This window comes from Vulpes lagopus, chromosome 7 (genome assembly GCF_018345385.1).
Source record: "Vulpes lagopus strain Blue_001 chromosome 7, ASM1834538v1, whole genome shotgun sequence".
In the NCBI taxonomy this organism is placed as follows: Eukaryota; Metazoa; Chordata; class Mammalia; order Carnivora; family Canidae; genus Vulpes; species Vulpes lagopus.
In genome coordinates, this window is record NC_054830.1 from 96,830,422 (window position 1) to 96,853,826 (window position 23,405).

A 23,405-nucleotide genomic window follows, 5' to 3' on the forward strand; every position below is an offset into this window, starting at 1 on the left:
ATAGAAAGACATACAGAATAAGTTTTATAAAAGAGGTAAAAATGTTATGATAGTTCAAAAAAAGAAGGCAAAATTATTTGCTACCAGTGGTCAAGAAAGAAATGATGGATGAGAGAGAATACTGGAAAGGCATCACGTAGGACAGCACTATACTAGACTAGAAAAAGATGATGCCATTATCAGAAAGAAAAAAACAAAAGAATTTCAGAAAAGCAACATCAGAAATTACCCTAAGTAGTGGTTAATATGTACAGTCCAGCAGAATGACATCCTTTTCCACATATAAAGAATAAAAAATGATAATTTTTATTTTAAAAAATTTCAGCAAAGTAAATGTCTTCAAAATACTTTTACAAGTAGGAATTTACAAATCTTTTAATAATAAAGAAAAAATCATAGAATCTTAATTACGTATTCAAGATAACTCATTTTGTTTAACATTTAGGCATTCCCAATTGTGCCAGTCATTCACCTGTTTGCCCCCAGATCTCCTCCCTATTCTTCTGCAGCTCTGCTCTGTATTGTAGGACTACATTTCCCAGGATCCCTTGACAAGTGGCCTCTCAGGTTTGGCCAATAGGAGGCATTTGTGATATACTTTTAAGGGCCAAAGTAGTGAACCCAGGGTAGTACTCCCGCTCCAGATCTTACTTCAGCAGCGTCCCTGTCTTACCTGTTGCTTCAAATTCTCCTGGACAGTCCCTCCCAGCAATCAATGAAGACCTCTTTGCAGGCAGAAATAGGGCACTTTTGCAGTGACCCATGCATGGCTTATAGTGGGATCACAATTACTTAAATTATCATGTGCAGTTTAGAATAAAATGCCAGTTGAGGACAAAGCCCTGGAGAAATGAAGTAGGAACTGCACTTAACCATTAAGGCAGCATTGCTTATTTCAAGATCTGCAGGGTGGGAAGGCTAAATGTGACCATTAGCTTATAAACACAAAGTGATAATCTCAAGCTTTAGAATATCAGTTCAAAATAGAAAGTCAGAGTTTCTATGTTAACTTTAAAACAATCTTTTATATCTTATAGCCCCATGCTGATAAGGCTAAGGATCAGAAAGAAAATCTAATTAGGAGGAATGCAGAATCACATTACAAGTTGAATGAAGAGTCTCACCAAGTTTCTAATGTTAAGGTAGTAGGTATCAGTTGGGAATGAAGTAGGAACATAGGAGATGGGATGAGGACTTTTGGAATTAGACAAACCTGAAAATTATAAACTTCCAAATCCCCTCTAAACATCCCTTACCAACAAAAGCAGCTTTTCCTCCCTGAGACAATTTGTCATCCCTTGCTTAAAGACTTAATAATGAGCACACCTGAGACAGTTGCCTTGCCAGAGGATCTGCAAGCATACGTCCACCATTCTTTGTCACCATAGATAAATTCTGATCTCAGTATGTCACAGGTGGAGAAATGCATAGTCTGCTCCAGGAAAAAATGGCTTATGTAGCAAATGAAATGCAAGATCTTGCTAATCTTGTATTAGCAGGAACCTGCAGAACATACACAGGATTGCTTTGGACTTATAAGCTAGTTCTAACAGTTTGCTAGGGTGGGTGACTGTAGATTGAATTCAACACCAGCCGACAATCACTTCATAAGGTCAAAATGCCAGTACTTTTCTGACATAATATGGAGACTTAGGGAGAAGTGTGTGATTTAATGTGAGCAAAACAAAACTTCTCCTTTCTCTAAGTACATCCTCTTCAAGAGTGCAAAGGATATTCTTTTCCTACTTAAAATGCTATAAAATACACTGGCACAGGCAGCACAAGCACCCTTATAAAGCTCCGGAAACTAATCTCCATATACCAGAGATTATAGCAGATGATGCAGATAATGGTGGAAGACATCACAATTGAGACGGACTCCCCAATTTCAATCAAAATAATTGAATTCCAGAGTGGCAAAGTCCAAGTGGTAGGAATTAACCATTAGAAACAAGATGAAGACAGTTACTACAATGGAAAACAGGACTATAGAAGTAATCTTAGCATCCTGATCCCAAGTATTTGTGGTGGCATCTAATTGATTATGGTGCACATAGGAATTCAAGAGATGAGCAGCCTTCTTTTTTTTTAAGATTTTATTTATTTATTCATGAAAGACACAGAGAGAGCCACAGGCAGAGGAAAAGCAGGCGTCATGGAGGGAAGCCTGATGCAGCACTCGATCCCGGGACTCCAGGATCATGCCCTGAGCCAAAGGCAGACGCTCAACCACTGAGCCACCCAGGTGTCCTGATGGACAGCCTTCTAAAGCAGCTTTGTCTAATAGTTATATAATACAAGTCTCTTTTCAGTTTTCTAGTGGCAACATTTTGAAAAGTAAAAATAAATACATGAAGTTAATTTTAATGGTTTTATTTAACCCAATGTACACAAGATTGTCATTATTTCAACATGTATTCATATGAAAAATTATTAGTGAAACGGTTTGCATTTTTGGTACAAAGTTTTTGAAATCCAGTATTTTACATTAACAGACCAGTCACATTTCAAGTGCTCAAAAATCACATGTAGCTAATGCCTACCATATTAGAGAAGCAGTTCTAAAGCATTATTTGACCTAAATTAACAAAACAAGCCACAAGAAAATGAGAAAAGATCTAAGTCTAATGCACAGAATCATAACTTGAACCTCCAAAATATAAAGCCCTACCTTTCCAGCATTGTAACCTTAGGACCATCTCTAAAAATAAGAACTACAGCTGCTTTTGCACATGTGTTATATGAATATATTAGTGATTGTTTTCTTGGCTTCTCCCCTCTGGCCTCATATGAAGAATGTAATAGTAACTTTTCAATTAAAGTCATCAGTTACAAAAAAAATAATAATAATAATAATAATAATAAAAAAGTCATCAGTTACCAAATTACAAAGACCCGATAGTGAAGACATGTATCATCTGTGAGACGATGCAACTACAAAAAAGCCTTTGGATCACCCATTGTGGCAAAGGCAGGAACACCTGTGTTTAGAGGATATTTGGGTTGCAACCAGCAATGTTACACAAAAACAACATATTACTGTATGGGAGTTACATGAGAGTACAAGCGTGGTGATGAGGTGTGAACTGCCAACCATTTGCCCATTTGATCTCAACTCCATTCCCCAATGCCGTTCACCTCCTCTCCTCTGTTACACAATTCCCGTGCTCCACTCCCAAATGGCTCTACTTCCAGCGCTGTCTCTGGCAGGTGCTGCATCTCATTCAAGATCAATCTCTTTGCCTCCCCTCCCTCTAACATCCTAACACTGAATAGCCCTTCCCGTGCTCTACCTCCCACCAAACAGCCCCAACTTCAGGACTCCAGTCACATCATCTCTTCCCATTAGCCCTCTGGCCTAGAGGCCATGGTGTTTTCCTGCTGTAACTAATCTGGGTGGCTGCACCATTACCTATTTGGATTCCGGAGTCTCCCATCACTTGTACAATGAATTCCCTCTACTAATGTCCCTCTTTCTTCCTGATTAGACCATATTTGTTTTCTTTTTTTTCTTTTTTAAGATTTTATTCATTTATTCTTGATAGAGAGAGAGAGGCAGAGACACAGGCAGAGGGAGAAGCAGGCTCCATGCCGGAGCCCGACGCAGGACTCGATCCTGGGTCTCCAGGATCACACCCCGGGCCAAAGGCAGGCGCTAAACTGCTGAGCCACCCAGGGATCCCCCTATATTTGTTTTCTTGAGCCACCCACACAACTGATAGAAACCTACCCTCTGCTCATGAGTTATTGTTTTCTCACTGAAGGTTCAGCACGTGCAACAGCAGCAAAATGGGATCTACCTCCTTCTTAAAACATTTCTGCGTTAACATCTTTATGCTCAACTACCTGTCTTAGAACCTCCTCCCTGTGTCATTCTCCGTATCTTCCTTTATGCCCCCTACAGCATGCCTCAGCCTCTAACAGAAAGGATTTTCACAATTTTTTATGCCATGACCCTCCTTGCAATCTGGCAAAGCCTTCTCAAATAATGTAATTAAATGCATAAAATAAAACATACAGGATAACAAAAAGAATCAAAGTATAAAAACAAATATATAAAAGCAAATTTGTGATGCCATAATGTACTTCTTTAATAACCCACTAAATAACAAGCGCTACTTACAGGTCCAACAATCACTGTCATTTCAAAGTAGCAACAGGTATAAATAGTATCTCGAAACTTATAATAACTGAATTGTGTCTCTGTGATTTCCAGTGATGATAAAGTCAAAAGTACTGCTAATACTACTATGGCTTGTTAAAGGAGGGCCAACTGGGTTAAGCCTTTCATAAGTGAGAGAAATGCTTAACAAGTTAGAGGTTAATAAAACATAAAATGTAATTTTTCCTCCATCTAAGTATATGGATTCCTTGGTGTCTGTTTCTAAGAACCCCAGCTTAAGAAAACCTACTCTTAAAAGGACTAGCTGGATCAAACAGTATCTTCAGGTCCTGAAGCCTAAAAAGTATACTGCTTGGTCCTAAGTTTCCAGTACCTTTTGGCTAAAGAAAGTTATACTACCCTTTTTTATCCTCTTCCATCCTCATTTAAAGACATTTTCCGGGATCCCTGGGTGGCGCAGCGGTTTGGCGCCTGCCTTTGGCCCAGGGCGCGATCCTGGAGACCCGGGATCGAATCCCACATCGGGCTCCCGGTGCATGGAGCCCGCTTCTCCCTCTGCCTATGTCTCTGCCTCTCTCTCTCTCTCTCTGTGACTATCATAAATAAATAAAAAAAAATTAAAGACATTTTCCTACTCTAGCATCACTGTCTGGACCAAGGAGTTATTGGAATAGCTTCACACTCTCGTGTCCTCTTTCACACATTTCTATTACCATGTTCAAATGATTCTAACAATCACTGCAACACTGAAAATCCTGTGGCATTGTCCCATCCCAAAAATCCACATCAGGGCAACCTAGTTTCATCTAGAAGTAGTGAGTCGTATTAGTGACCCCTCTCTCCATACCCTCTGCCTACTAATAAATCTCAACAATAACTGAAATTTAGGAAAATTAAATAACTTATCCAAGAACCCACAACAATAAAATTCCTAAAGATTTTAAGGGTACTTAATTTCATTTTTTATTGAGATCTAATTGACATAGCATATTAGTTTCAGGTTCATAAAAGATTTCATATTTTATATATATTGCAAAATCATCACCACAATAAGCCTAGTTAACATGTGTCACCATATATAATTACAAATTTTTTTCTTGTGATGAGAAATTTTAAGATCTACTCTCTTAGCAACTTTCAGATACATGATATAGTATTATTAACTATAATCATCATGCTGTATATTACAACCCCATGACTTGTTTATTTTATAATTGGAAGTTTGTACCTTTTGACTCCCTTTACCCATTTTGCCCACCCCCTACTTCCAACATCTTACAACCACCAATTTGTTCTCTGTATCTATGAGCTTGGTTTTCGGTTTTTTGTTTTTACATTCCACATATGAAAGCATACTGTGTTTATCTTATTTATCTTTCTGACTTATCTTACTTAGCATAATGCCCTCAAAGCCCATCTACGTTGTCACATATGGCAAGATTTCATTTTATTTTATGGCTGAATAATATAATAGTCCAGTGTGTGTGTGTGTGTGTGTGTGTGTGTGTACATACACACTACATTTTCTGTATCCATCCACCAACGGATATAGTTTTGTTTTGTTTTGATTTTAAGATTTTAAGTACTCGCTACGCCCAAGATGCGGTTCTAACTCATAACCCCAAAATCAAGAATCACATGCTGTACTGACAGCCAGGCATCCCAGATTTTAAAGATATATTATGCTAATCACCAGTATGATGCCTGTTAACATTAGAAGTATCTAATAAAGGGCAGCCCCGGTGGTGCAGTGGTTTAGCGCCACCTGCAGCCTGGGGTGTGATCCTAGAGACCGGGGATCGAGTCCCACGTTGGGCTTCCTGTATGGAGCCTGCTTCTCCCTCTGCTTCTCCCTCTGCTTGTGTCTCTGCCTCTCTCTCTCTCTCTCTCTCTGTGGCTCTATGAATAAATAAACAAAATCTTTAAAAAAAAAGTATCTAATAAAGTAAATTATGGCCTTAGTTTTTTATATAGTTTCATTCCCCTCAGCCTTGCTTTATTACAGGCATTTTAAAGATTATATGACTAAAAAAAACTACTACATAATATAAGTAAAATCATCTAAACAAAGAACTGAAGGAATAAGAATGGATAGTAATATGAAACTGGAGTTGAACCATTATAACTGCCTATTGCAAGAAAATTATCTTTCTTCCCTGAAATAATTTCCTATCTCTTTCATGTGAACACATATTTTAAAACATTTTCATCAAACAAGGGAGAAGAGTAAGGTCTAATAACTCTGATGACAAATGAAAATAGTGTGAAAGGATATAGATGAATGAGTATCATGATATAATTAAGTAAAATGTACACTTGGTTTTAAAAATAAGTTTTGGAGATTATAAACAATATATACTTTACAAATATCATTTTATATTCAGTATGTAATATTACAATGTCAATAAAAGCAATTATTGCAATTACCCTTTAAAATTACCTCAACTGCCACTAAAAGTACATATAAAACTGTCACATATTCATTGCTTGTTACTTAAGCTACTGTTCCTTAGACAATACAAAAAAAGCCATTTTTTTATTCAACACACAGCCACTGAGGACCTACTCTGTGCCAGGAAGAAACGTGAGAGATATGGGGACAAAGCATGGTCATTGCTTTCAGCTCTTAGAAAACTTACAGACTAATGAAGAACAGGTAAGCATGAAATAAATGTTTTACCCCCAAAACACCTGTAACAGCAACATGTTATAGGAGAGCAAAGAAAGGAGTAATTAGTTTCATTTAGGGAGGATTTAAAAGGTTTCCTGACAGGACAGCATCAGAATTCAGCAAAAAAGGAAGGAAAATACACTATTTATCCTTAAATGTCAATAAATTACAGCTACTCTTACAGAGCACAGGCACTCTATGAATTTTATTTCCCTTAGTTATCACAACAACCCTTAGGACCGGCATTTCACAGTGAGAAAACAATGATATACAGGATAAATTGTTCTCCCAAGGTCACATATCTTATAAATGGAAGGGCCAAGGATGACTCCAGATTTGTGTAACTCAATATTCTTCCACCATACCAGGCTGTCAAAGCTGAGTTTAAAGAGTAAGATTAAACAGGAAAAAAAAGAGAAAACAGAAAAAACACAACAGACAGAAGTGACATAAACAGAAAATTCATGAATTATCTTAGAGAAAAAGAGAGCTACTATCTTGGGAATAAACACACATAACATCAAATATATATATTTATGCATATACATACATAGTAACAAAAGCTATAATAATATCATAAAATAAAAACTAGGATAATTTATTAATTACACTATGATTAAAAGTTCCATACTCAGTGGTGCCTGGGTGGCTCAGTTGGTTGAGCGGCTAACTCTTGATTTCAGATCAAGTCATGATCCCAGGCACCCAGGATTCAGCCCCTCATCAGCCTCCTTGCTCAGTAGGAAGTCCACTTGGGGATTCTCTCTCTCTCCTTCTGCCCCTCCCCTTAGACATGTGTACATGCACAAGTTCTCTCTCTCTAAAATAAGTAAATAAATCTTTTACAAATTCCACACTTTAATCTACTTAAGATTGTTCCATGATTGAGCCATAAAGAATCTAAATTAAAATTTCAAAAATGTCTAATTGACATTTAGTCACAAAAGGCATTCATCAATTATTTTATCAAGTTTAACCCATTAATTAAAATAAACTTAAGAGGGCGGCCCCAGTGGCCCAGCAGTTTAGCGCCGCCTTCAGCTCGAGGTGTGATCCTGAAGACCAGGATCAAGTCCCACGTCAGGCTCCCTGCATGGAGCCTGCTTCTCCCTCTGCCTGTGTCTCTGCCTCTCTCTCTCTCTCTCTCTCTCTCTCTCTCTATATATATATATATATATATATATATATATATATATATCATGGATAAATAAAATCTAAATAAATTAATTAAATAAACTTAAGACAACATACAAATCTAATAATTCATTAAACTTCTAAACACTCCTATACATTTCTACTATATTTAAAAACACTGTTTTCTTTATTATAAATTCCTTTTTAAGCTCAAAAATGTCAAGGTGATGTTAAACGTGGAGTCTTGGGGATCCCTGGGTGGCGCAGTGGTTTGGCGCCTGCCTTTGGCCCAGGGCACAATCCTGGAGACCCGGGATCGAATCCCACGTCGGGTTCCCGGTGCATGGAGCCTGCTTCTCCCTGTGCCTGTGTCTCTGCCTCTCTCTCTCTGTGTGTCTGACTATCATAAATAAATAAAAATTTTTAAAAAAAATAAAAAATAAACATGGAGTCTTGGGACGCCTGGGTGGCTCAGCAGTTAAGCGCCTGCCTTTGGCCCAGGGAGGGATCCTGGAACCCCAGGATTGAGTCCCACATCAGGCTCCCTGCATGGAGCCTGCCTCTCTCTCTCTGCCTAGGTCTCTGCCTCTCTCTCTCTCTCTCTCTCTCCCTCTGACTCTCATAAATAAATAAAAATCTTAAAAAAAAAAAAAAAAACATGGAGTCTGTAATATGAATGAATCTAAAATAACCAAATTCTACTTTTGACATTATTTGAAAGAAAAACAATTCTACCTCTGCATTGTGCTTAGTTGTTATTTCCAATTTTTCTTTCTTAGCCCGATGAAGTTTCTTTCTGAGATCAGCAGTAATATCCAAGTCTGTTTCACTTTTAAACATTTGTTTTACATCAGATGAGGCATTCTTCAACCTATAAAATGAGAAAATAAAATATAATTCTCGCTAAGTGTATTTCCATCATTTCTGGTATTTCTAATAACTTATTTTTCAGAAATCACAAGGAACATGACATGATCTTTGCTCTAAAGAAACTTACAATCTAGTGTAAGATGTCAATTGCAGAAGCTTGCTAGAAATACAAAAAAGTGTATGGCTAGAAACAAACCACCATTTCAAGATGGTATTTAAAAAATGGTCCTATCAAACCCTGTGTAGTTTCGGAAAATATTGAGTTCTTTTTACCTTTTGAAATACTATATTTATTGCAAATGTAATAAATACATATTACAAAAAGAAAAAAGTATGAGTGACAATATAGATTCAGCTTAAAGATAGCAGACTAGGGTTGCCTGGGTGGCACAGTCGCTTCAACTTCCAACTCTTGATTTAGACTCAGGTGTCATCTCAGGGTCATGAGATGGAGCCTGCAATAGGCTCCACACTGGGCACAGGTCGGCTTAGGATTCTCTCCCCCTCTGCCCCACCCCCTGCTCTCATTCTCTCTCTTTCTCAAACAAATAAGTAAATCTTAAAAAAAAAAAACAGGGACACCTGGGTGGCTCAGCGGTTGAGCATCTGCTTTAGGGTCAGGTTGTGATCCTGGGTCCCAGGATCGAGTCCCACATCAGGCTCCCTCGGAGGAGCCCGCTTCTCCCTCTGCCTGTGTCTCTGCCTCTCTCTCTGTCTCTCATGAATAAATAAATAAAATCTTAAAAAAAAAAAAAAAAAAAAAAAACAAGGACAGCCTGGGTGGCTCAGCAGTTTAGTGCCCCCTTTGGCCCAGGGTATGATCGTGGAGACCCAGGATCGAGTCCCATGTCGGGCTCCCGGCATGGAGCCTGCTTCTCCCTCTGCCTGTATCTCTGCCTCTCTCTCTGCCTGTCTCTCATGAATGAATGAATGAATGAATGAATAAATAAATAAATAAATAAATAAAATATTTTTTTAAAAAAACAGCAGACTATAAAGCACTGTCTCCCCAAAATTAAAATTAAAAATGTAATGAAAGTATCAGCAAAGAGAATTTAGAGATAAAAATGCACAAGGAGAAAGAGCACAGAGGATGAGACAATAGCAATAAAATATTAGAAGTTGGAAAGCAGGTGGTAAGTAGTAACTGATTTACATAAGAGAATTGAATTTAAAGCCAAAAGTGAGGGAAAAAAACTGATTTACACCTGAGCCCCCAAAAGCTCAATTAATTGACAGCAGCTTTGAAAAATGGGATAAAAGAGCAGAAAACAATGTAATTGGTTGAAAGTCGGCCAAAGAAATGAGATCCTCAGGTCCTCTACACCATAAACCACACAACTGGGTACCGATCTCTTCTCCATTCTGGAAGAACACTAGGTAAGGGCTTATTCCCTGGAGAGGATAAAACAGAAGGTCTGTGGATTAGAGACATCAGATACAAACTGTATCAGATCCCATACCAAAAATAGAAGACTCAAGCCAAAAAAAATTTTTTTTTTCAAGCCAAAAATTATGTAATAAGTCAGAGCCCTGGTCTTCTAAGAAAACAGCTTGTCTGGCAAAACAATGGCAGCCAAGTAGAGAATGGAAGGTGAAAACCAGCAAGGTGAAAAAGACCTAAAGATGCAGATGCTAGGGGTTCTCCAGCAAACACCTTAACCACATCTCCCTATGGAGAATGCCACAAACACAAGGCCTTACACAATGAGCTTCCAAGCTTGTTAGGCCCCTACTTTTATTTCTTTTTAATTTATTTATTCATGAGAGACACAGAGAGAGAGAGGCAGAAACACAGGCAGAGGGAGAAGCAGGCTCCATGCACGGAGCCTGACATGAGGCCCCTACTTTTAAATCTGAACAGTCACCTAAGGATCACCAGAAGTTAGGAAGCAAGAGTTAGAGACCAAATTGGGGACTGGGGGGAAGAACCCTCAAAGATTATGCAAGGAAAAGAGAACTTTTAAAAGAGGGGAAAAAACACATCTTCAGAAAAATAAGAGGAGATATAATATCCATAAAACAAAAACTGAAGGGCAGCCCCGGTGGCACAGCGGTTTAGCGTCGCCTGCGACCCAGGGTGTGATCCTAGAGACCCTGGATTGAGTCCCATGTCGGGCTCTCTGCATTGAGCCTCCTTCTCCCTCTGCCTGTGTCTCTGCCTCTCTCGCTCTCTCTCTGCATCTCTATGAATAAATAAATAAAATCTTAAAAAAAAACTGAAGGTGATAAAAATATTCAGAGAACAACAACAAAAAAAAACGGAACTCTTGGAAATCAAAACACAAAATAAAAAATGAAAAGCTAAATAAGTAAATGTAGGGGCGGCTGGGTAGCTCAGTCAGTAGAGCATCTACCTTCAGCTCAGGTCATGATCCCAGGGCCCTGGGATCAAGTCCCAAATCAGGCTCCCTGAGGAGCAGGATTCTCCCTCTCCCTCTCCCTCTCCCTCCATGTACTTGTGCTCTGTCTCTCTCTTTCTCTCTCTCTCTCTCTCTCAAATAATAAGTAAATAAATATTTTAAAAAATAAGTAAATGTGGGATGCCTGGGTGGCTCAGCAGTTTAGTGCCTGCCTTTGGCCCAGGGAGTGATCCTGGAGTCCCAGGATTGAGTCCCACATCGGGTTCCCTACATGGAGCCTGCTTATGTCTCTGCCTCTCTCTACCGGTCTCGCTCATGAATAAATAAATAAAATCTTAAAAAAAAAAAAAAAGTAAATGTAAAAGAAAAGTCTCGATGCCTGAGAAAATTCCAAGGGAAAATAATTTCCACTCAGAATTTTATGCCCAACAAGTTATCTTTCAAAGACATGGAAATAAGAAAAGACTATTTCAGATCTACAAGGCACCAAAACATTTACCTCCCATGAACTTTCTCAAGAGGCCGATGGAAGATTCCACTAAAATAAGGACCCAACCTGAGAAAGACATGGGATTCCAAAAGTAGAATATTCAAGACAGAAAAACAGCAAAGAGGTTTCCAGGATAATGAAGGAACACCTGGTAACAACTGTGTACCTGTGACAAAAACACAGCTCCTAAAGGCCCATCTGTCCCAGCTGATTTCCTGAAGAAGATGCAAACAGAAACAACAGAATACTTCAGAGGGATGGGTGAAATTGGTGAAGGGGATTAAGAATACACTTATCTTGATGAGCACTAAATAATGTATAGAATTGCTGAATAACTTCCTTGTACATCTAAAACTAATACTTTACGTTAACTCTACTGGAATTAAAAATAAACCAGATGGGATCCCTGGGTGGCGCAGCGGTTTGGCGCCGGCCTTTGGCCCAGGGCGCGATCCTGGAGACCCCGGATCGAATCCCACATCAGGCTCCTGGTGCATGGAGCCTGCCTTCTCCCTCTGCCTGTGTCTCTGCCCCTCTCTCTCTCTCTCTCTGTGACTATCATAAATAAATAAAAAATTAAAAAATATTTAAAAAATAATAATAATAAATAAATAAACCAGATTACCTCAATTATCTGAACATATTGAGAAATGTGTACCACTTGATTGGACACTGAATTCATGATAAACTCATAGAAATTTGGGATCCCTGGGTGGCGCAGCGGTTTGGCGCCTGCCTTTGGCCCAGGGCGCGATCCTGGAGACCCGGGATCGAATCCCACGTCGGGCTCCCTGCATGGAGCCTGCTTCTCCCTCTGCCTGTGTCTCTGCCTCTCTCTCTCTCTCTCTCTCTGTGTGTGACTATCATAAATAAATAAAAATTAAAAAAAAAAAAAACTCATAGAAATTTAACAATCAATGGAACAATTATCTAATCCAAGAAAAATATTGTACAAAAGACAAAAAAATGTTACTAAATACTACTACATGGCTCAACTAGAAAGTGTTCAAAATTATAATAATGTAAACATCAAAAACTAACCAAGATTATAATCACTAAATATACAGAAAAAGGAAAAAAGCCTGAATAAAATTATGAGCTTCTGTAGTGGGAGCAGTCAGTCAATAACGGCTAAACCCAAAAAATCAAATAGCAATACAAAAAAATTTTTAAGAGACATAGATTTTAAAAATCATCTCAGAGTATGGGGACAGTGCTGGCTTCAGCAGCACATATACTAAAATTGGAATAATACAGAGATTAATTTGGCCCCTGCACAGAGTATAGTGACAGATGGCAGCTACACTTTTAATAAGCACAGCATAACATAACATAGACTTGTTGAATCACTATCTTGTACTGAAATTAATGTATCATTGTGTGTCAACTATACTTCAATATAAAGGATACAAAATTTTAAATAAATTAAAACAAATTTAAAAAAATTTTTAAATAAAAATCATCTCAGAGAATTGAAAACCATGGTTTCTAGAGATCAAGACAGTGATTTGCTGGGGTTTTTTTAAATATTTTATTTATTTACTGAGAGAGAGAGAGAGAGAGCAAGCCTACACATGTGCACACAAGAGAGCAAAAGAGAGTATGAGCAGGGAGAGGGGCAGAGGGAGAGGAAGAAGCCGACTACCCACTGAGCAGGGAACCTGAGGTTGGGCTCCATCCCAGGACCCTAAGATCATGACCCTATGACAGACACTTAAGCAACCCAGGTACCCCTCAAGACTGATTTGTCACACCTACAGAATGGGAGAAGATATTTGCAAACGACCTATCAGATAAAGGGCTAGTATCCAAGATCTATAAAGAACTTATTAAACTCAACAGCAAAGAAACAAACAATCCAATCATGAAATGGGCAAAAGACATGAACAGAAATTTCACTGAGGAAGACATAGACATGGCCAACAAGCACATGAGAAAATGCTCCACATCACTTGCCATCAGGGAAATACAAATCAAAACCACAGTGAGATACCACCTCACACCAGTGAGAATGGGGAAAATTAACAAGACAGGAAACAACAAATGTTGGAGAGGATGTGGAGAAAGGGGAACCCTCCTGCACTGTTGGTGGGAATGTGAACTGGTACAGCCACTCTGGAAAACTGTGTGGAGGTTCCTCAAAGAGTTAAAAATAGAGCTACCAGGTAGTGGTGGCCGAGTGGTTAAGGCGATGGACTTGAAAAATAGAGCTACCCTACGACCCAGCAACTGCACTACTGGGGATTTACCCAAAAGATACAGATGCAGTGAAAAACCAAGACACCTGCCCACCAATGTTTATAGCAGCAATGTCCACAATAGCCAAACTGTGGAAGGAGCCTCAGTATCCATCAAAAGATCGCTTCTCAGCCTTTTGGCTAAGATCAAGTGTGGTATACATCAAAAGATGAATGGATAAAGAAGATGTGGTCTAGGTATACAATGGAATATTACTCAGCCATTAGAAACAACGAATACCCACCATTTGCATCAACGTGGATGGAAGTGGAGGGTATTATGCTGAGTCATGTAAGTCAATCAGAGAAGGACAAACATTATATGGTCTCATTCATTTGGGGAATATAAAAAATAGTGAAAGGGAATAAAGGGGAAAGGAGAGAAAATGAGTGGTAAATATCAGTGAGGGTGACAGAACATGAGAGACACCTAACCCTGGGAAATGAACAAGGGGTAGTGGAAAGGGAGGTGGACGGGGTGGGGAATGGGGTGACCAGGTGACGGTCACTGAGGGGGGCACTTGACAGGATAAGCACTGGGTGTTATACTTTATGTTGGCAAGTCAAACTCCAATATAAAAATATACAAAAAAAAAAAAAAAAAAGACTGATTTGTCACAAGCAAATTAGTTTTGCTATCTTTCCTAATAGCAGTAAGCCCCGTAGAACATGAGATTCTTTAAATAATGTACATATGTGACTTTAATTTTTTTAAAAAATAAGACTAAAATAAAACACAGAGAATCAATGAAACCAAAATTTGGCTCTTTAAAAAGATCAACAGGAAAAAAAAAAAAAAAAAAAAAAGATCAACAGGGATCCCTGGGTGGCACAGCGGTTTGGCGCCTGCCTTTGGCCCAGGGCACGATCCTGGAGACCCGGGATCGAATCCCACGTCAGGCTCCCAGTGCATGGAGCCTGCTCCTCCCTCTGCCTGTGTCTCTGCCTCTCTCTCTCTCTCTCTGTGACTATCATAAATAAATAAAAAATAAATAAATAAAATAATAAAAAAGTAAAAAAGGGATCCCTGGGTGGCGCAGTGGTTTGGCGCTTGCCTTTGGCCCAGGGCGTGATCCTGGAGACCCGGGATCGAATCCCACGTCGTGCTCCCGGTGCATGGAGCCTGCTTCTCCCTCTGCCTATGTCTCTGCCTCTCTCTCTCTCTCTCTGTGACTATCATAAATAAATAAAAATTAAAAAATAAATAAATAAAAAAAATAAAAAAATAAAAAGATCAACAAACTTGCTAAACCTTTAGCTAGATTGACAAAAAAAGAGATTCAAATTATAAAAATAAAGAATGAAAGAGGGAACGACACTACCAACCTAGAAGGACTATAATAAACACTATGAACAACTTTATGCCAACAAGTTGGCAATGTAGGCCAAATGGACAAATTCCTAGAAATACTGAAATTATAAAAACTAACCCCAAAAGAAACAAAATCTGAATAGACTCATAACAGTTAAAGACAGTGAATTAATCATTTTAAAAATCTAAACACAAAGAAAACTCAAATCCAGATGGCTTCCTTAATAAAGTATAACAAACAATTGAAGAAGAAAGAATATCAATCCTCACTTTAGAGAAGGTAGAAACACTTCCCAGCTCATTCTCTTAACTCAGATTACCTAAAATCAAATCAGATATCACAAGAAAGGAAAACTACAGACCAATATACCTCATGAATAGAAATGCAAAAAATAATCAACAAAACATTAGCAAACCAAATCCTGCAACATCTTAAAAGGATTACACAACATTACCAAGTGGGATTTATCCCAAAAATAGAAAATTGACTTAATGTCTAAAAATCAATTAATGTAATATACAATTTTACTAAAATAAAAGACAATTACATAATCTCCATAGATACAGAAAAAGCATTTGACAAAATTCAAAACCTATTTGTGATTAAAAAAAAAAAAAAAACCCTCAACAAACTAGGAATACAAGGAAATTTACTCTGATAGAGGGCATTATGAAAAACCTACAACTGGCATACTTATTGGTGAAAAACTGACAGCTTCCCCTAAGGGAACAAAACAAAGATGTCCATTTCTTTTTTTTTTTTTTTTTTTAAGATGTCCATTTCTATTTGAGACTGTATTGGAGGTTCTAGACAGTACAAGAAAAAAAAGGAAAGAGAGAGAAAGAGAGAGAAAGAAAAGAAATGAAATGAAAGGAAGGCAGGCAGGTAGGAAGGAAGGACGGGAGGGAGGAAGGAAGGGCATGTATATTAAAAGGAGGGAGGGAGGAAGGAAGGGCATATATATTAAAAGGAAAGAAGTAAAACTATCCTTCTTTTTAAGTTAAGTTCTATGCCCAATGTGATGCTTGAACTCATGACCCCATGTTTCTACCCAGGCACCCCAGAAGTAAAACTATGATACTATAAGAATATCCTAATAAATTAATTAAGAAACAAAAATATTGGAACTAAAAAAACAATTTTAGCAAGGTCACAGAATGTAAGATCAATATACTTAAATCAATTACATTTCTATATAGTAACAGTGAATAATCCAAAAATGAAATTTAGAAAAATAATTCCATGTACAACGGTATCCAAAAAAAAAAAAAACAGATTTAGGAAAAATACACATTTTTCTTGAAAGAAATTAAAGATCTAAATAAATGAAAAGACATTCCATATTCACATTCACGTATTGGAAGAGTCAATATTATTAAGGTGGCAATTATCTCCAAATTGATTTATAGATTCAACATAATACCTACCTTACTCTCAGCAGGATTTGTGCAGAGGACTCAGAATAACCAAAACAATACTGAAAAAGAAGAAATGCGAGGGGCACCTGGGTGGCTCAGTGAGTTAAAGTATCTGACTTCAGCTCAAATCATGATCCCAGGGTCTTAGGATGGAGCCCCACCTTGAGCTCCCTACTGAGCAGGGAGCCTGCTTCTTCTGCCTCTCCCCATCCCTCCTCTCTACTTATACTCCCTCTCACTATCTCTCTCTCTCAAATAAATACATAAATAAAATCCTTAAAAAAAAAAGAAAAGAAATGGGAGAACTTTCACTTCCTAATTTCAAAACTTACTCTAAAGCTACAGTAATCAGGGCAGCTGGGTGACTCAGTTAAGCATCTGACTTTTGGTTTCTACTCAGGTCATGATCTCAGGATCATGGGATCAAGCCCCACATTGGGTTCCATGCTCAGCACAATCTGCTTGGGAATCTCTCCCTCTCCCTTCTCCCTTTCTCCTCTCCCCCTGCTCAAGCTCTTGAGAGCTTGTTCTCAAATAAATAAAATCTTTTTTTTTAAAGCTAAGTAATCAAAATTGTGTGGAATTTAAATTAAGAAGACAGATCAATGTACCATTATTGAGACTCTAGAAATAAACATGTATTTTTGGTCCATTAATTTTCAACAAATGTGTCAAGGCAATTCAATGAGGAAAAAATAGTCTCATTAACAAATGGTGCTGGAACAACTAGATATCTAAACATGCAAAAACATTCATTTAGATCCTTACCTCACACCATACATAGAAAGTACCTTAAGGGGCACTGGGTGGCTCAGTCAGTTAAGTGTCTGACTCTTGATTTCGGTTCAGGTTATGATTTCAGGGTCATGAGATCAAGCCTGGCATGGGGCTCAGCACTCAGCAGGGAGCCTGCTTGAGATTCTCTCCCTCTGGCCCTTTCCTCCAACCTCCCCTGTGCTCACTTTTGCATGCACTCTCTCTCTCTAAAATAAATATTTTTTTAAAGATTTTATTTATTGGGATCCCTGGGTGGCGCAGCGGTTTGGCGCCTGCCTTTGGCCCAGGGCGCGATCCTGGAGACCCGGGATCGAATCCCACATCGGGCTCCCGGTGCATGGAGCTTGCTTCTCCCTCCGCCTGTGTCTCTGCCTCTCTCTCTCTCTCTCTGTGACTATCATAAATAAATAAAAAATTTAAAAAAAAAAAAAATTTAAAAAAAAAAAAAAAAAAAAAAAAAAGATTTTATTTATTTATTTGAGAGAGAGAGAGCGCGCAAGCAGGGAGGAGGGTCAGAGGGAGAGGGACAAGCAGACGCCCTACTGAGCAGTGAACCAGACACAGGGCTCAATCCCAGGTCCCAGGATCATGAGCCAAAGCAGACACTTAACCAAATGAGCCACCCAGGTCCCTCTAAAATAAATAAATCTTTTAAAGAAAAAGATTCAGGGATCCCTGGGTGGCGCAGCGGTTTGGCGCCTGCCTTTGGCCCAGGGCGCGATCCTGGAGACCCGGGATCGAATCCCACGTCAGGCTCCCGGTGCATGGAGCCTGCTTCTCCCTCTGCCTGTGTCTCTGCCTCTCTCTCTCTCTCTGTGACTATCATAAATAAATAAAAATTTAAAAAAAAAAAAAAAAAGAAAAGAAAAAGATTCTCCCTTCTTCTCTTTCTGCCCCTCCCCTCCACCTCCACCCCCTACACACAAGCTCTCCCTGCTCCCAAAAAAAAAAATTTTTTAAGTAAGTTTAAATGGAGCACAGACGTAAACGTAAAAACTGAAATTATAAAGCTTCCAGAAGAAAACACAGGAGAAAAATCTTCATGACTTTACATTAGGCAAAGATTTCATAGATATGAAACCAAAAGCACAATCCATAAAGGAAAAGAATTGGAGGGGTGCCTGGCTGGCTCAGTCAACTTAGCATGTGACTCTTGATCTCAGGGCCATGAGTTGAAGCCCCATGTTGGGCATGGAGCCTACTTAAAAAAAAATAAAAATAAAAATAAAAAAGGAAAAGATTTGGCCTTTATAAAAATTTAAAACATTTGCACTTAAAAAAAATTAAGAAAATGAAGTCAAGCCAACAAATGGGAGAAAATATGTCCAAATTATATATCTGATGAAAGACTTGTATCAAGAATATACAAAAAACTTTTTTTTTTTAGAATATACAAAAAACTCTTAAAGCTCAATAGCAATAAGACAACCAATTTAAAATGAGCAAAAGATCTTAATAGGCTTTTTACCAATGAAGACATACAAATGGCAAAAAAAAAAAAAAAAAGTACAAAGATGTTCAATATCATTACTCCTTAGGAAAACACAAATTAGGGACACCTGGGTGGCTCAGTGGTTGAGCGTCTGCCTTTGGCTCAGGTTGTGATCCCTGGGTCCTGGGATCAAGTCCTGCATCAAGCTCCCCACAGGGAACCTGGTTCTCCCTCTGCCTCAGTCTCTGTGTTTCTCATGAATAAATAAATAAAATCTTCAAAAAAAATACAAATTAAAACTACAATATCCTGCTTCACACTCACTAGAATGACTATAATCAAAAAGCCAATGAAAAAAAAAAAATTCAACAACTAGATTGTACACCTGAAACTAATATAACACATTATGTTCATTAACTACACTGGAATTAAAATAAATTTTTCTAAAAGATCAGAAAATAACAAGTGTTAGCAAGGATGTAGAGAAACTAAAACCCTCATGTACTGCTGGCAGAAATGTAAAATGGTTCAGCCACAGGGTGCCTAGGTGGCTCAATGTTTGGGCATCTGTCTTTGGCTCAAGGCTTAATCCTGGAGTTCCAGGATCAAGTCCCATATCAGGCTCCTATAGGGAGCCTGCTTCTCCCCCTGCCTCTCTCTATGTCTCTCGTGAATAAATTAATAAATAAATATTTTTTAAAAAATAAAAGAAATATAACTTAGAAGACAATCTAGCAGTTTCTTTAAAAATTAACATAAATTTACCGTACAATGCAGTAATGCAGCTCCTAACAATCTACCCAAGAGAAATGAAATCATCTCCACACAAAGGCCCCTACACAAACGTTAAGAGTGCCATGATTTTTTAACAGCCAGAAGTAGAAACAACCTAAATGTCCCTGAGCTGGCAGTGTGCAACCATAATGTGCTGTAACCATACAATAGAATACTATTCAGCAATAAAAAAGAAACAGTACTGATACCTGTTAACAACATGATAAACCTGAAGAACATGCCTATTGAAAGAAGCCAGACAAAAGAACACATGCTGTATGATTCCATATATATGAATTATTCAGAAAAGGCAAATCTATAGAAACAGAAAGTAAACTAGTGGTAAATAGCAAAGTTCAACTTCCTTTAGACAGATTCTAGAATTCTAAAGAGTAATTTAGTCATGAAAAATCACAACAGATAAATATTTGTGTGGTAAGATGTTCCCTCCAAAAGTGAAAAGGCTTTTTAGTGAAGTAAAAAGTTTATATTTTATTCACTTATTTCATACCTTTCTCCAGAAAGGATGTAAGGTAACTTCTAAAGATAGGTGGAAAATGTTTCTACAGCAAATCCTACTTATAGGTGAAGTACACATTAGTCATGGCCCTTGCCCCACCCACATATCCTTGCTGAAAAGGCTACGTACATCAGTTCTTCTAAAACTAAATATAAGCAAGGACCATCCCACATACACATAAACAATACTTCTGTAAAATATATTTTAAATGACTAAAATAATTATATTTAAAGTAACTAAACAAATTTTAAAAAGAGATAAAACACAACCCAAGTGTTTTATTACTAGACTTAAACAGAAAAACTATTCTGTTACAGGATTATAAAAGTTTCTCAACACTTTGAATTTCTGTCCTGAGTTCTTTGTAAACCACGCTTTAGTTAGCAAATGGCTCAATGTTATATCACAGACTCAGAGTTTTTCTATTTCTCACATCAGAGGTGAATCAACCAAAAGCAGGTGCCTCACCCAAAGGCAGATATCAAGGGTACAAAAAAAGATGAGCAATAATGGCAATTCTTGCAATATAAATTCCAAACAAAAGTGCAGCTGGAACAGGAGCTAAAACCAAAAGAATGGCTGGAGAGAAGTCACAAACTACCACTGGGGCAAGAAGTCTCTGCTCAAGCCTACCACTGGGGCAAGAAGTCTCTGCTCAAGCCACAGAGACTAGAGCAGGCCAAAGTAGGGAACACACAGAAATGTGAATAAGCAAAAATATAAAAAGGAGAGAAGATCTGAGGAAGAGAAAGGAATAAGTGGATCTCTAAGGACAGGAAAAAGTACACACCCTTTGACTTTGGTGGACAAGGTAACAAAGGAGCAGAGACCAGGGCACAAAGTCCCTCATCCAGTTCCAGTTTCTCTGAAGCACCCTGCTGGCTCCTCCAGGCACAGGAAGCTTCCACCTCCCTCAGCATGCCTGGAGAATCTTTATAATCAGCGCCACCCTACCCCTGACCACCACAACTTACTGCTCCCTGCTGCCTGCAACCCAGAAGCACCTCCCCAACTAAAGGAAGAGACTGGCGACTTACCTTTGGGTGTCACCAGGGGCATTACTTGAACTGTTTGAACTCATGGTAAGTCTCTTCCAACTCTTCCAAAGTAGCCCACTATTTCTGGATGATAGACTTCGTTATTGAGGATTACAACTGTCCGCACGGCTGTGGCTTACAGGTTAGATGAGCTGGAGTCTGTTAAAATAATAAACAATATAACAATGGTTATATATATGAGTCCTGGGACTTTGAGTGATTTTTGTCTTTTTCTTCAACTTACTTGTATTTTAAAAATTGTTTTGGGATCCCTGGGTGGCGCAGCGGTTTGGTGCCTGCCTTTGGCCCAGGGCGCGATCCTGGAGACCCGGGATCGAATCCCACATCAGGCTCCCGGTGCATGGAGCCTGCTTCTCCCTCCGCCTGTGTCTCTGCCTCTCTCTCTCTCTCTGTGACTATCATAAATAAATAAATAAAAAAATTTTAAAAAAAAATTGTTTTATAACAAACGTAAATACTTGCATTTTTAAAAGCTATTATGTTTGATCTCTTTTAAAAAAGATTAGAAGCAATAATGACAACATTTTTAAAAGATACTCCTTATAAAAACAAAATTCTATTAGGTAATTTTAATTTCTCAAATGAAGAGAAAAATTTACCTTTTTAAATATTTTATTTATTCAAGAGAGAGTACTAGCTGGCATGGGGGAGATGGGCAGAGGCAGAGGGAGGAGGAGGCTTTTCCCTGACAGGAAGCCCTGTGATGTGGGGCTCCATCCCAGGACCCTGAGATCAAGACCTGAGCTGAAGGCAGACACTTAACTGACTAAGCCACCCAGGCACCCCCCAAAAAAATGATCTTAATAAAATAGTGACAAATTACTCTTGAACTAGAAAAGGAATGTAAAGACTATTTCGGGGGGATAGAATTCATTTTGAAAGAAAGTGAAATCCAGGGACATTTTTAAGTCCCTAAAGCCCTTCTCATAAATGATGTATTTCTAATGCAATGCTAAAACCAAAGAGAACCTTTGGTCTCTCCCAACAAATGATCTCATGGTAATTTTCAAAGTCCTTCTCTTAAGGATCAAGGAGGAGTAAGGAAAGAGGAGAGTAGTTGTCACTTACCCTGGTCTCTCTGGAACTCTTTTCTATGGGAGATATTCTAAATTACACAAAGCTAATCATTTAAAGTTGCTTTACTATATATATATATAGCATATGGTATGGTACATATATAAGGTATGGCTTTACTATATATAGGCATATATATATGTGTGTGTATATACGGTATGAAATAATCTCTGGGTAAGTATTTTAAACATAGATAAGAATGATTAAGTTCAGAAAGACACAAATATCAAGATCTCACAAGCATCTCTTGGTATCCCTAGTAGAAGTCCAATATCCTAAGAAAGATCATGAGCTTTGGACTCAGAGAGATCTGAGTTAGGATGCCTTTAAGTATCTTCCAAGTATGTGTCCGTGGGCAAGTCACTTGTACCCTCTGAGCCTGTTTCCACAACCATAAGAAAGGGATAATTACATCAATCTTATATATTTGAGATTTAAATAATACATACAGCATTATACAGTGTTCAGTCACTAAATTTCTATTACTGAATATATACCCTCTGGGAAAATATCATAGTCCCTCATAAAGGAAGGGAGAAAGTGATCCTTAAGGTGACTCGGTCTAGGGGAAAGATGTATTAAAAGAATTACTTGGTGAAATTGTCGATGTACAGGGATATCTGTAAGGCCAAAAAAAAAAAAAATAGCTAACTCTCCCCCTCTCTCTCTGCTCCTAATAAACCCCTCAGAGATTTCACTGAAAGAAAAGGGACCCAAGCCAACCAAGACAGAGACAAAACCAAGGTGCTAAGAACTGAGTAATGATTCCTACAGGCGGACACCAACAGATCTTTAAAACAATGATTTAGCTAATACTAGAATACTCTGACCCAGAACAAAGAAGATAGAATTTTTACCAAGACAGAGGGAAAAATCCTAGTTCTCCAGGGACCTGAAAGACTAAGTTTAGAAATGGTGGTAGACAAACAAATACCACTGTCAATTTATTGAGCACCTAATATAGTGCCAAGCAATCTGCAGAACCCTGATCCTTACAACACTAAAGTAAAGATTGTCTTTCCTGAGGTTGTCCTCACTTCAATTAAGGAAGCTCATCTGACTCAGAGAAGCTAAAATGACATGTCTACAGCCAGTCAGCTACTAAATGGAGGATACTAAGGACTCAGTCAACCTCTTACAATACTGAGTCC

General features: G+C 38.3%; 1 protein-coding gene across 9 annotated transcripts in view; it reads right to left on the reverse strand.

Annotated features, from left to right (window-relative positions):
* The window catches only part of CCDC171 (coiled-coil domain containing 171), a 340,332-nt gene that overhangs the window by 309,770 nt on the left and 7,157 nt on the right, over nt 1-23,405 (reverse strand). For 7 of the 9 annotated variants that reach the window (XM_041762317.1, XM_041762318.1, XM_041762320.1 and 4 more), the window contains 2 exons: nt 21,160-21,318; nt 8,664-8,799 (listed from right to left, as the gene is read on the reverse strand). In XM_041762317.1, coding sequence (XP_041618251.1) covers nt 8,664-8,799; nt 21,160-21,203 — 180 coding nt within the window. In that variant the 5' untranslated portion in view covers nt 21,204-21,318. Of the gene's footprint in view, nt 1-8,663; nt 8,800-16,628; nt 16,679-21,159; nt 21,319-23,405 lie in introns of those variants that run through there. The other 2 variants (XM_041762316.1, XM_041762321.1) reach the window with 2 other exon arrangements.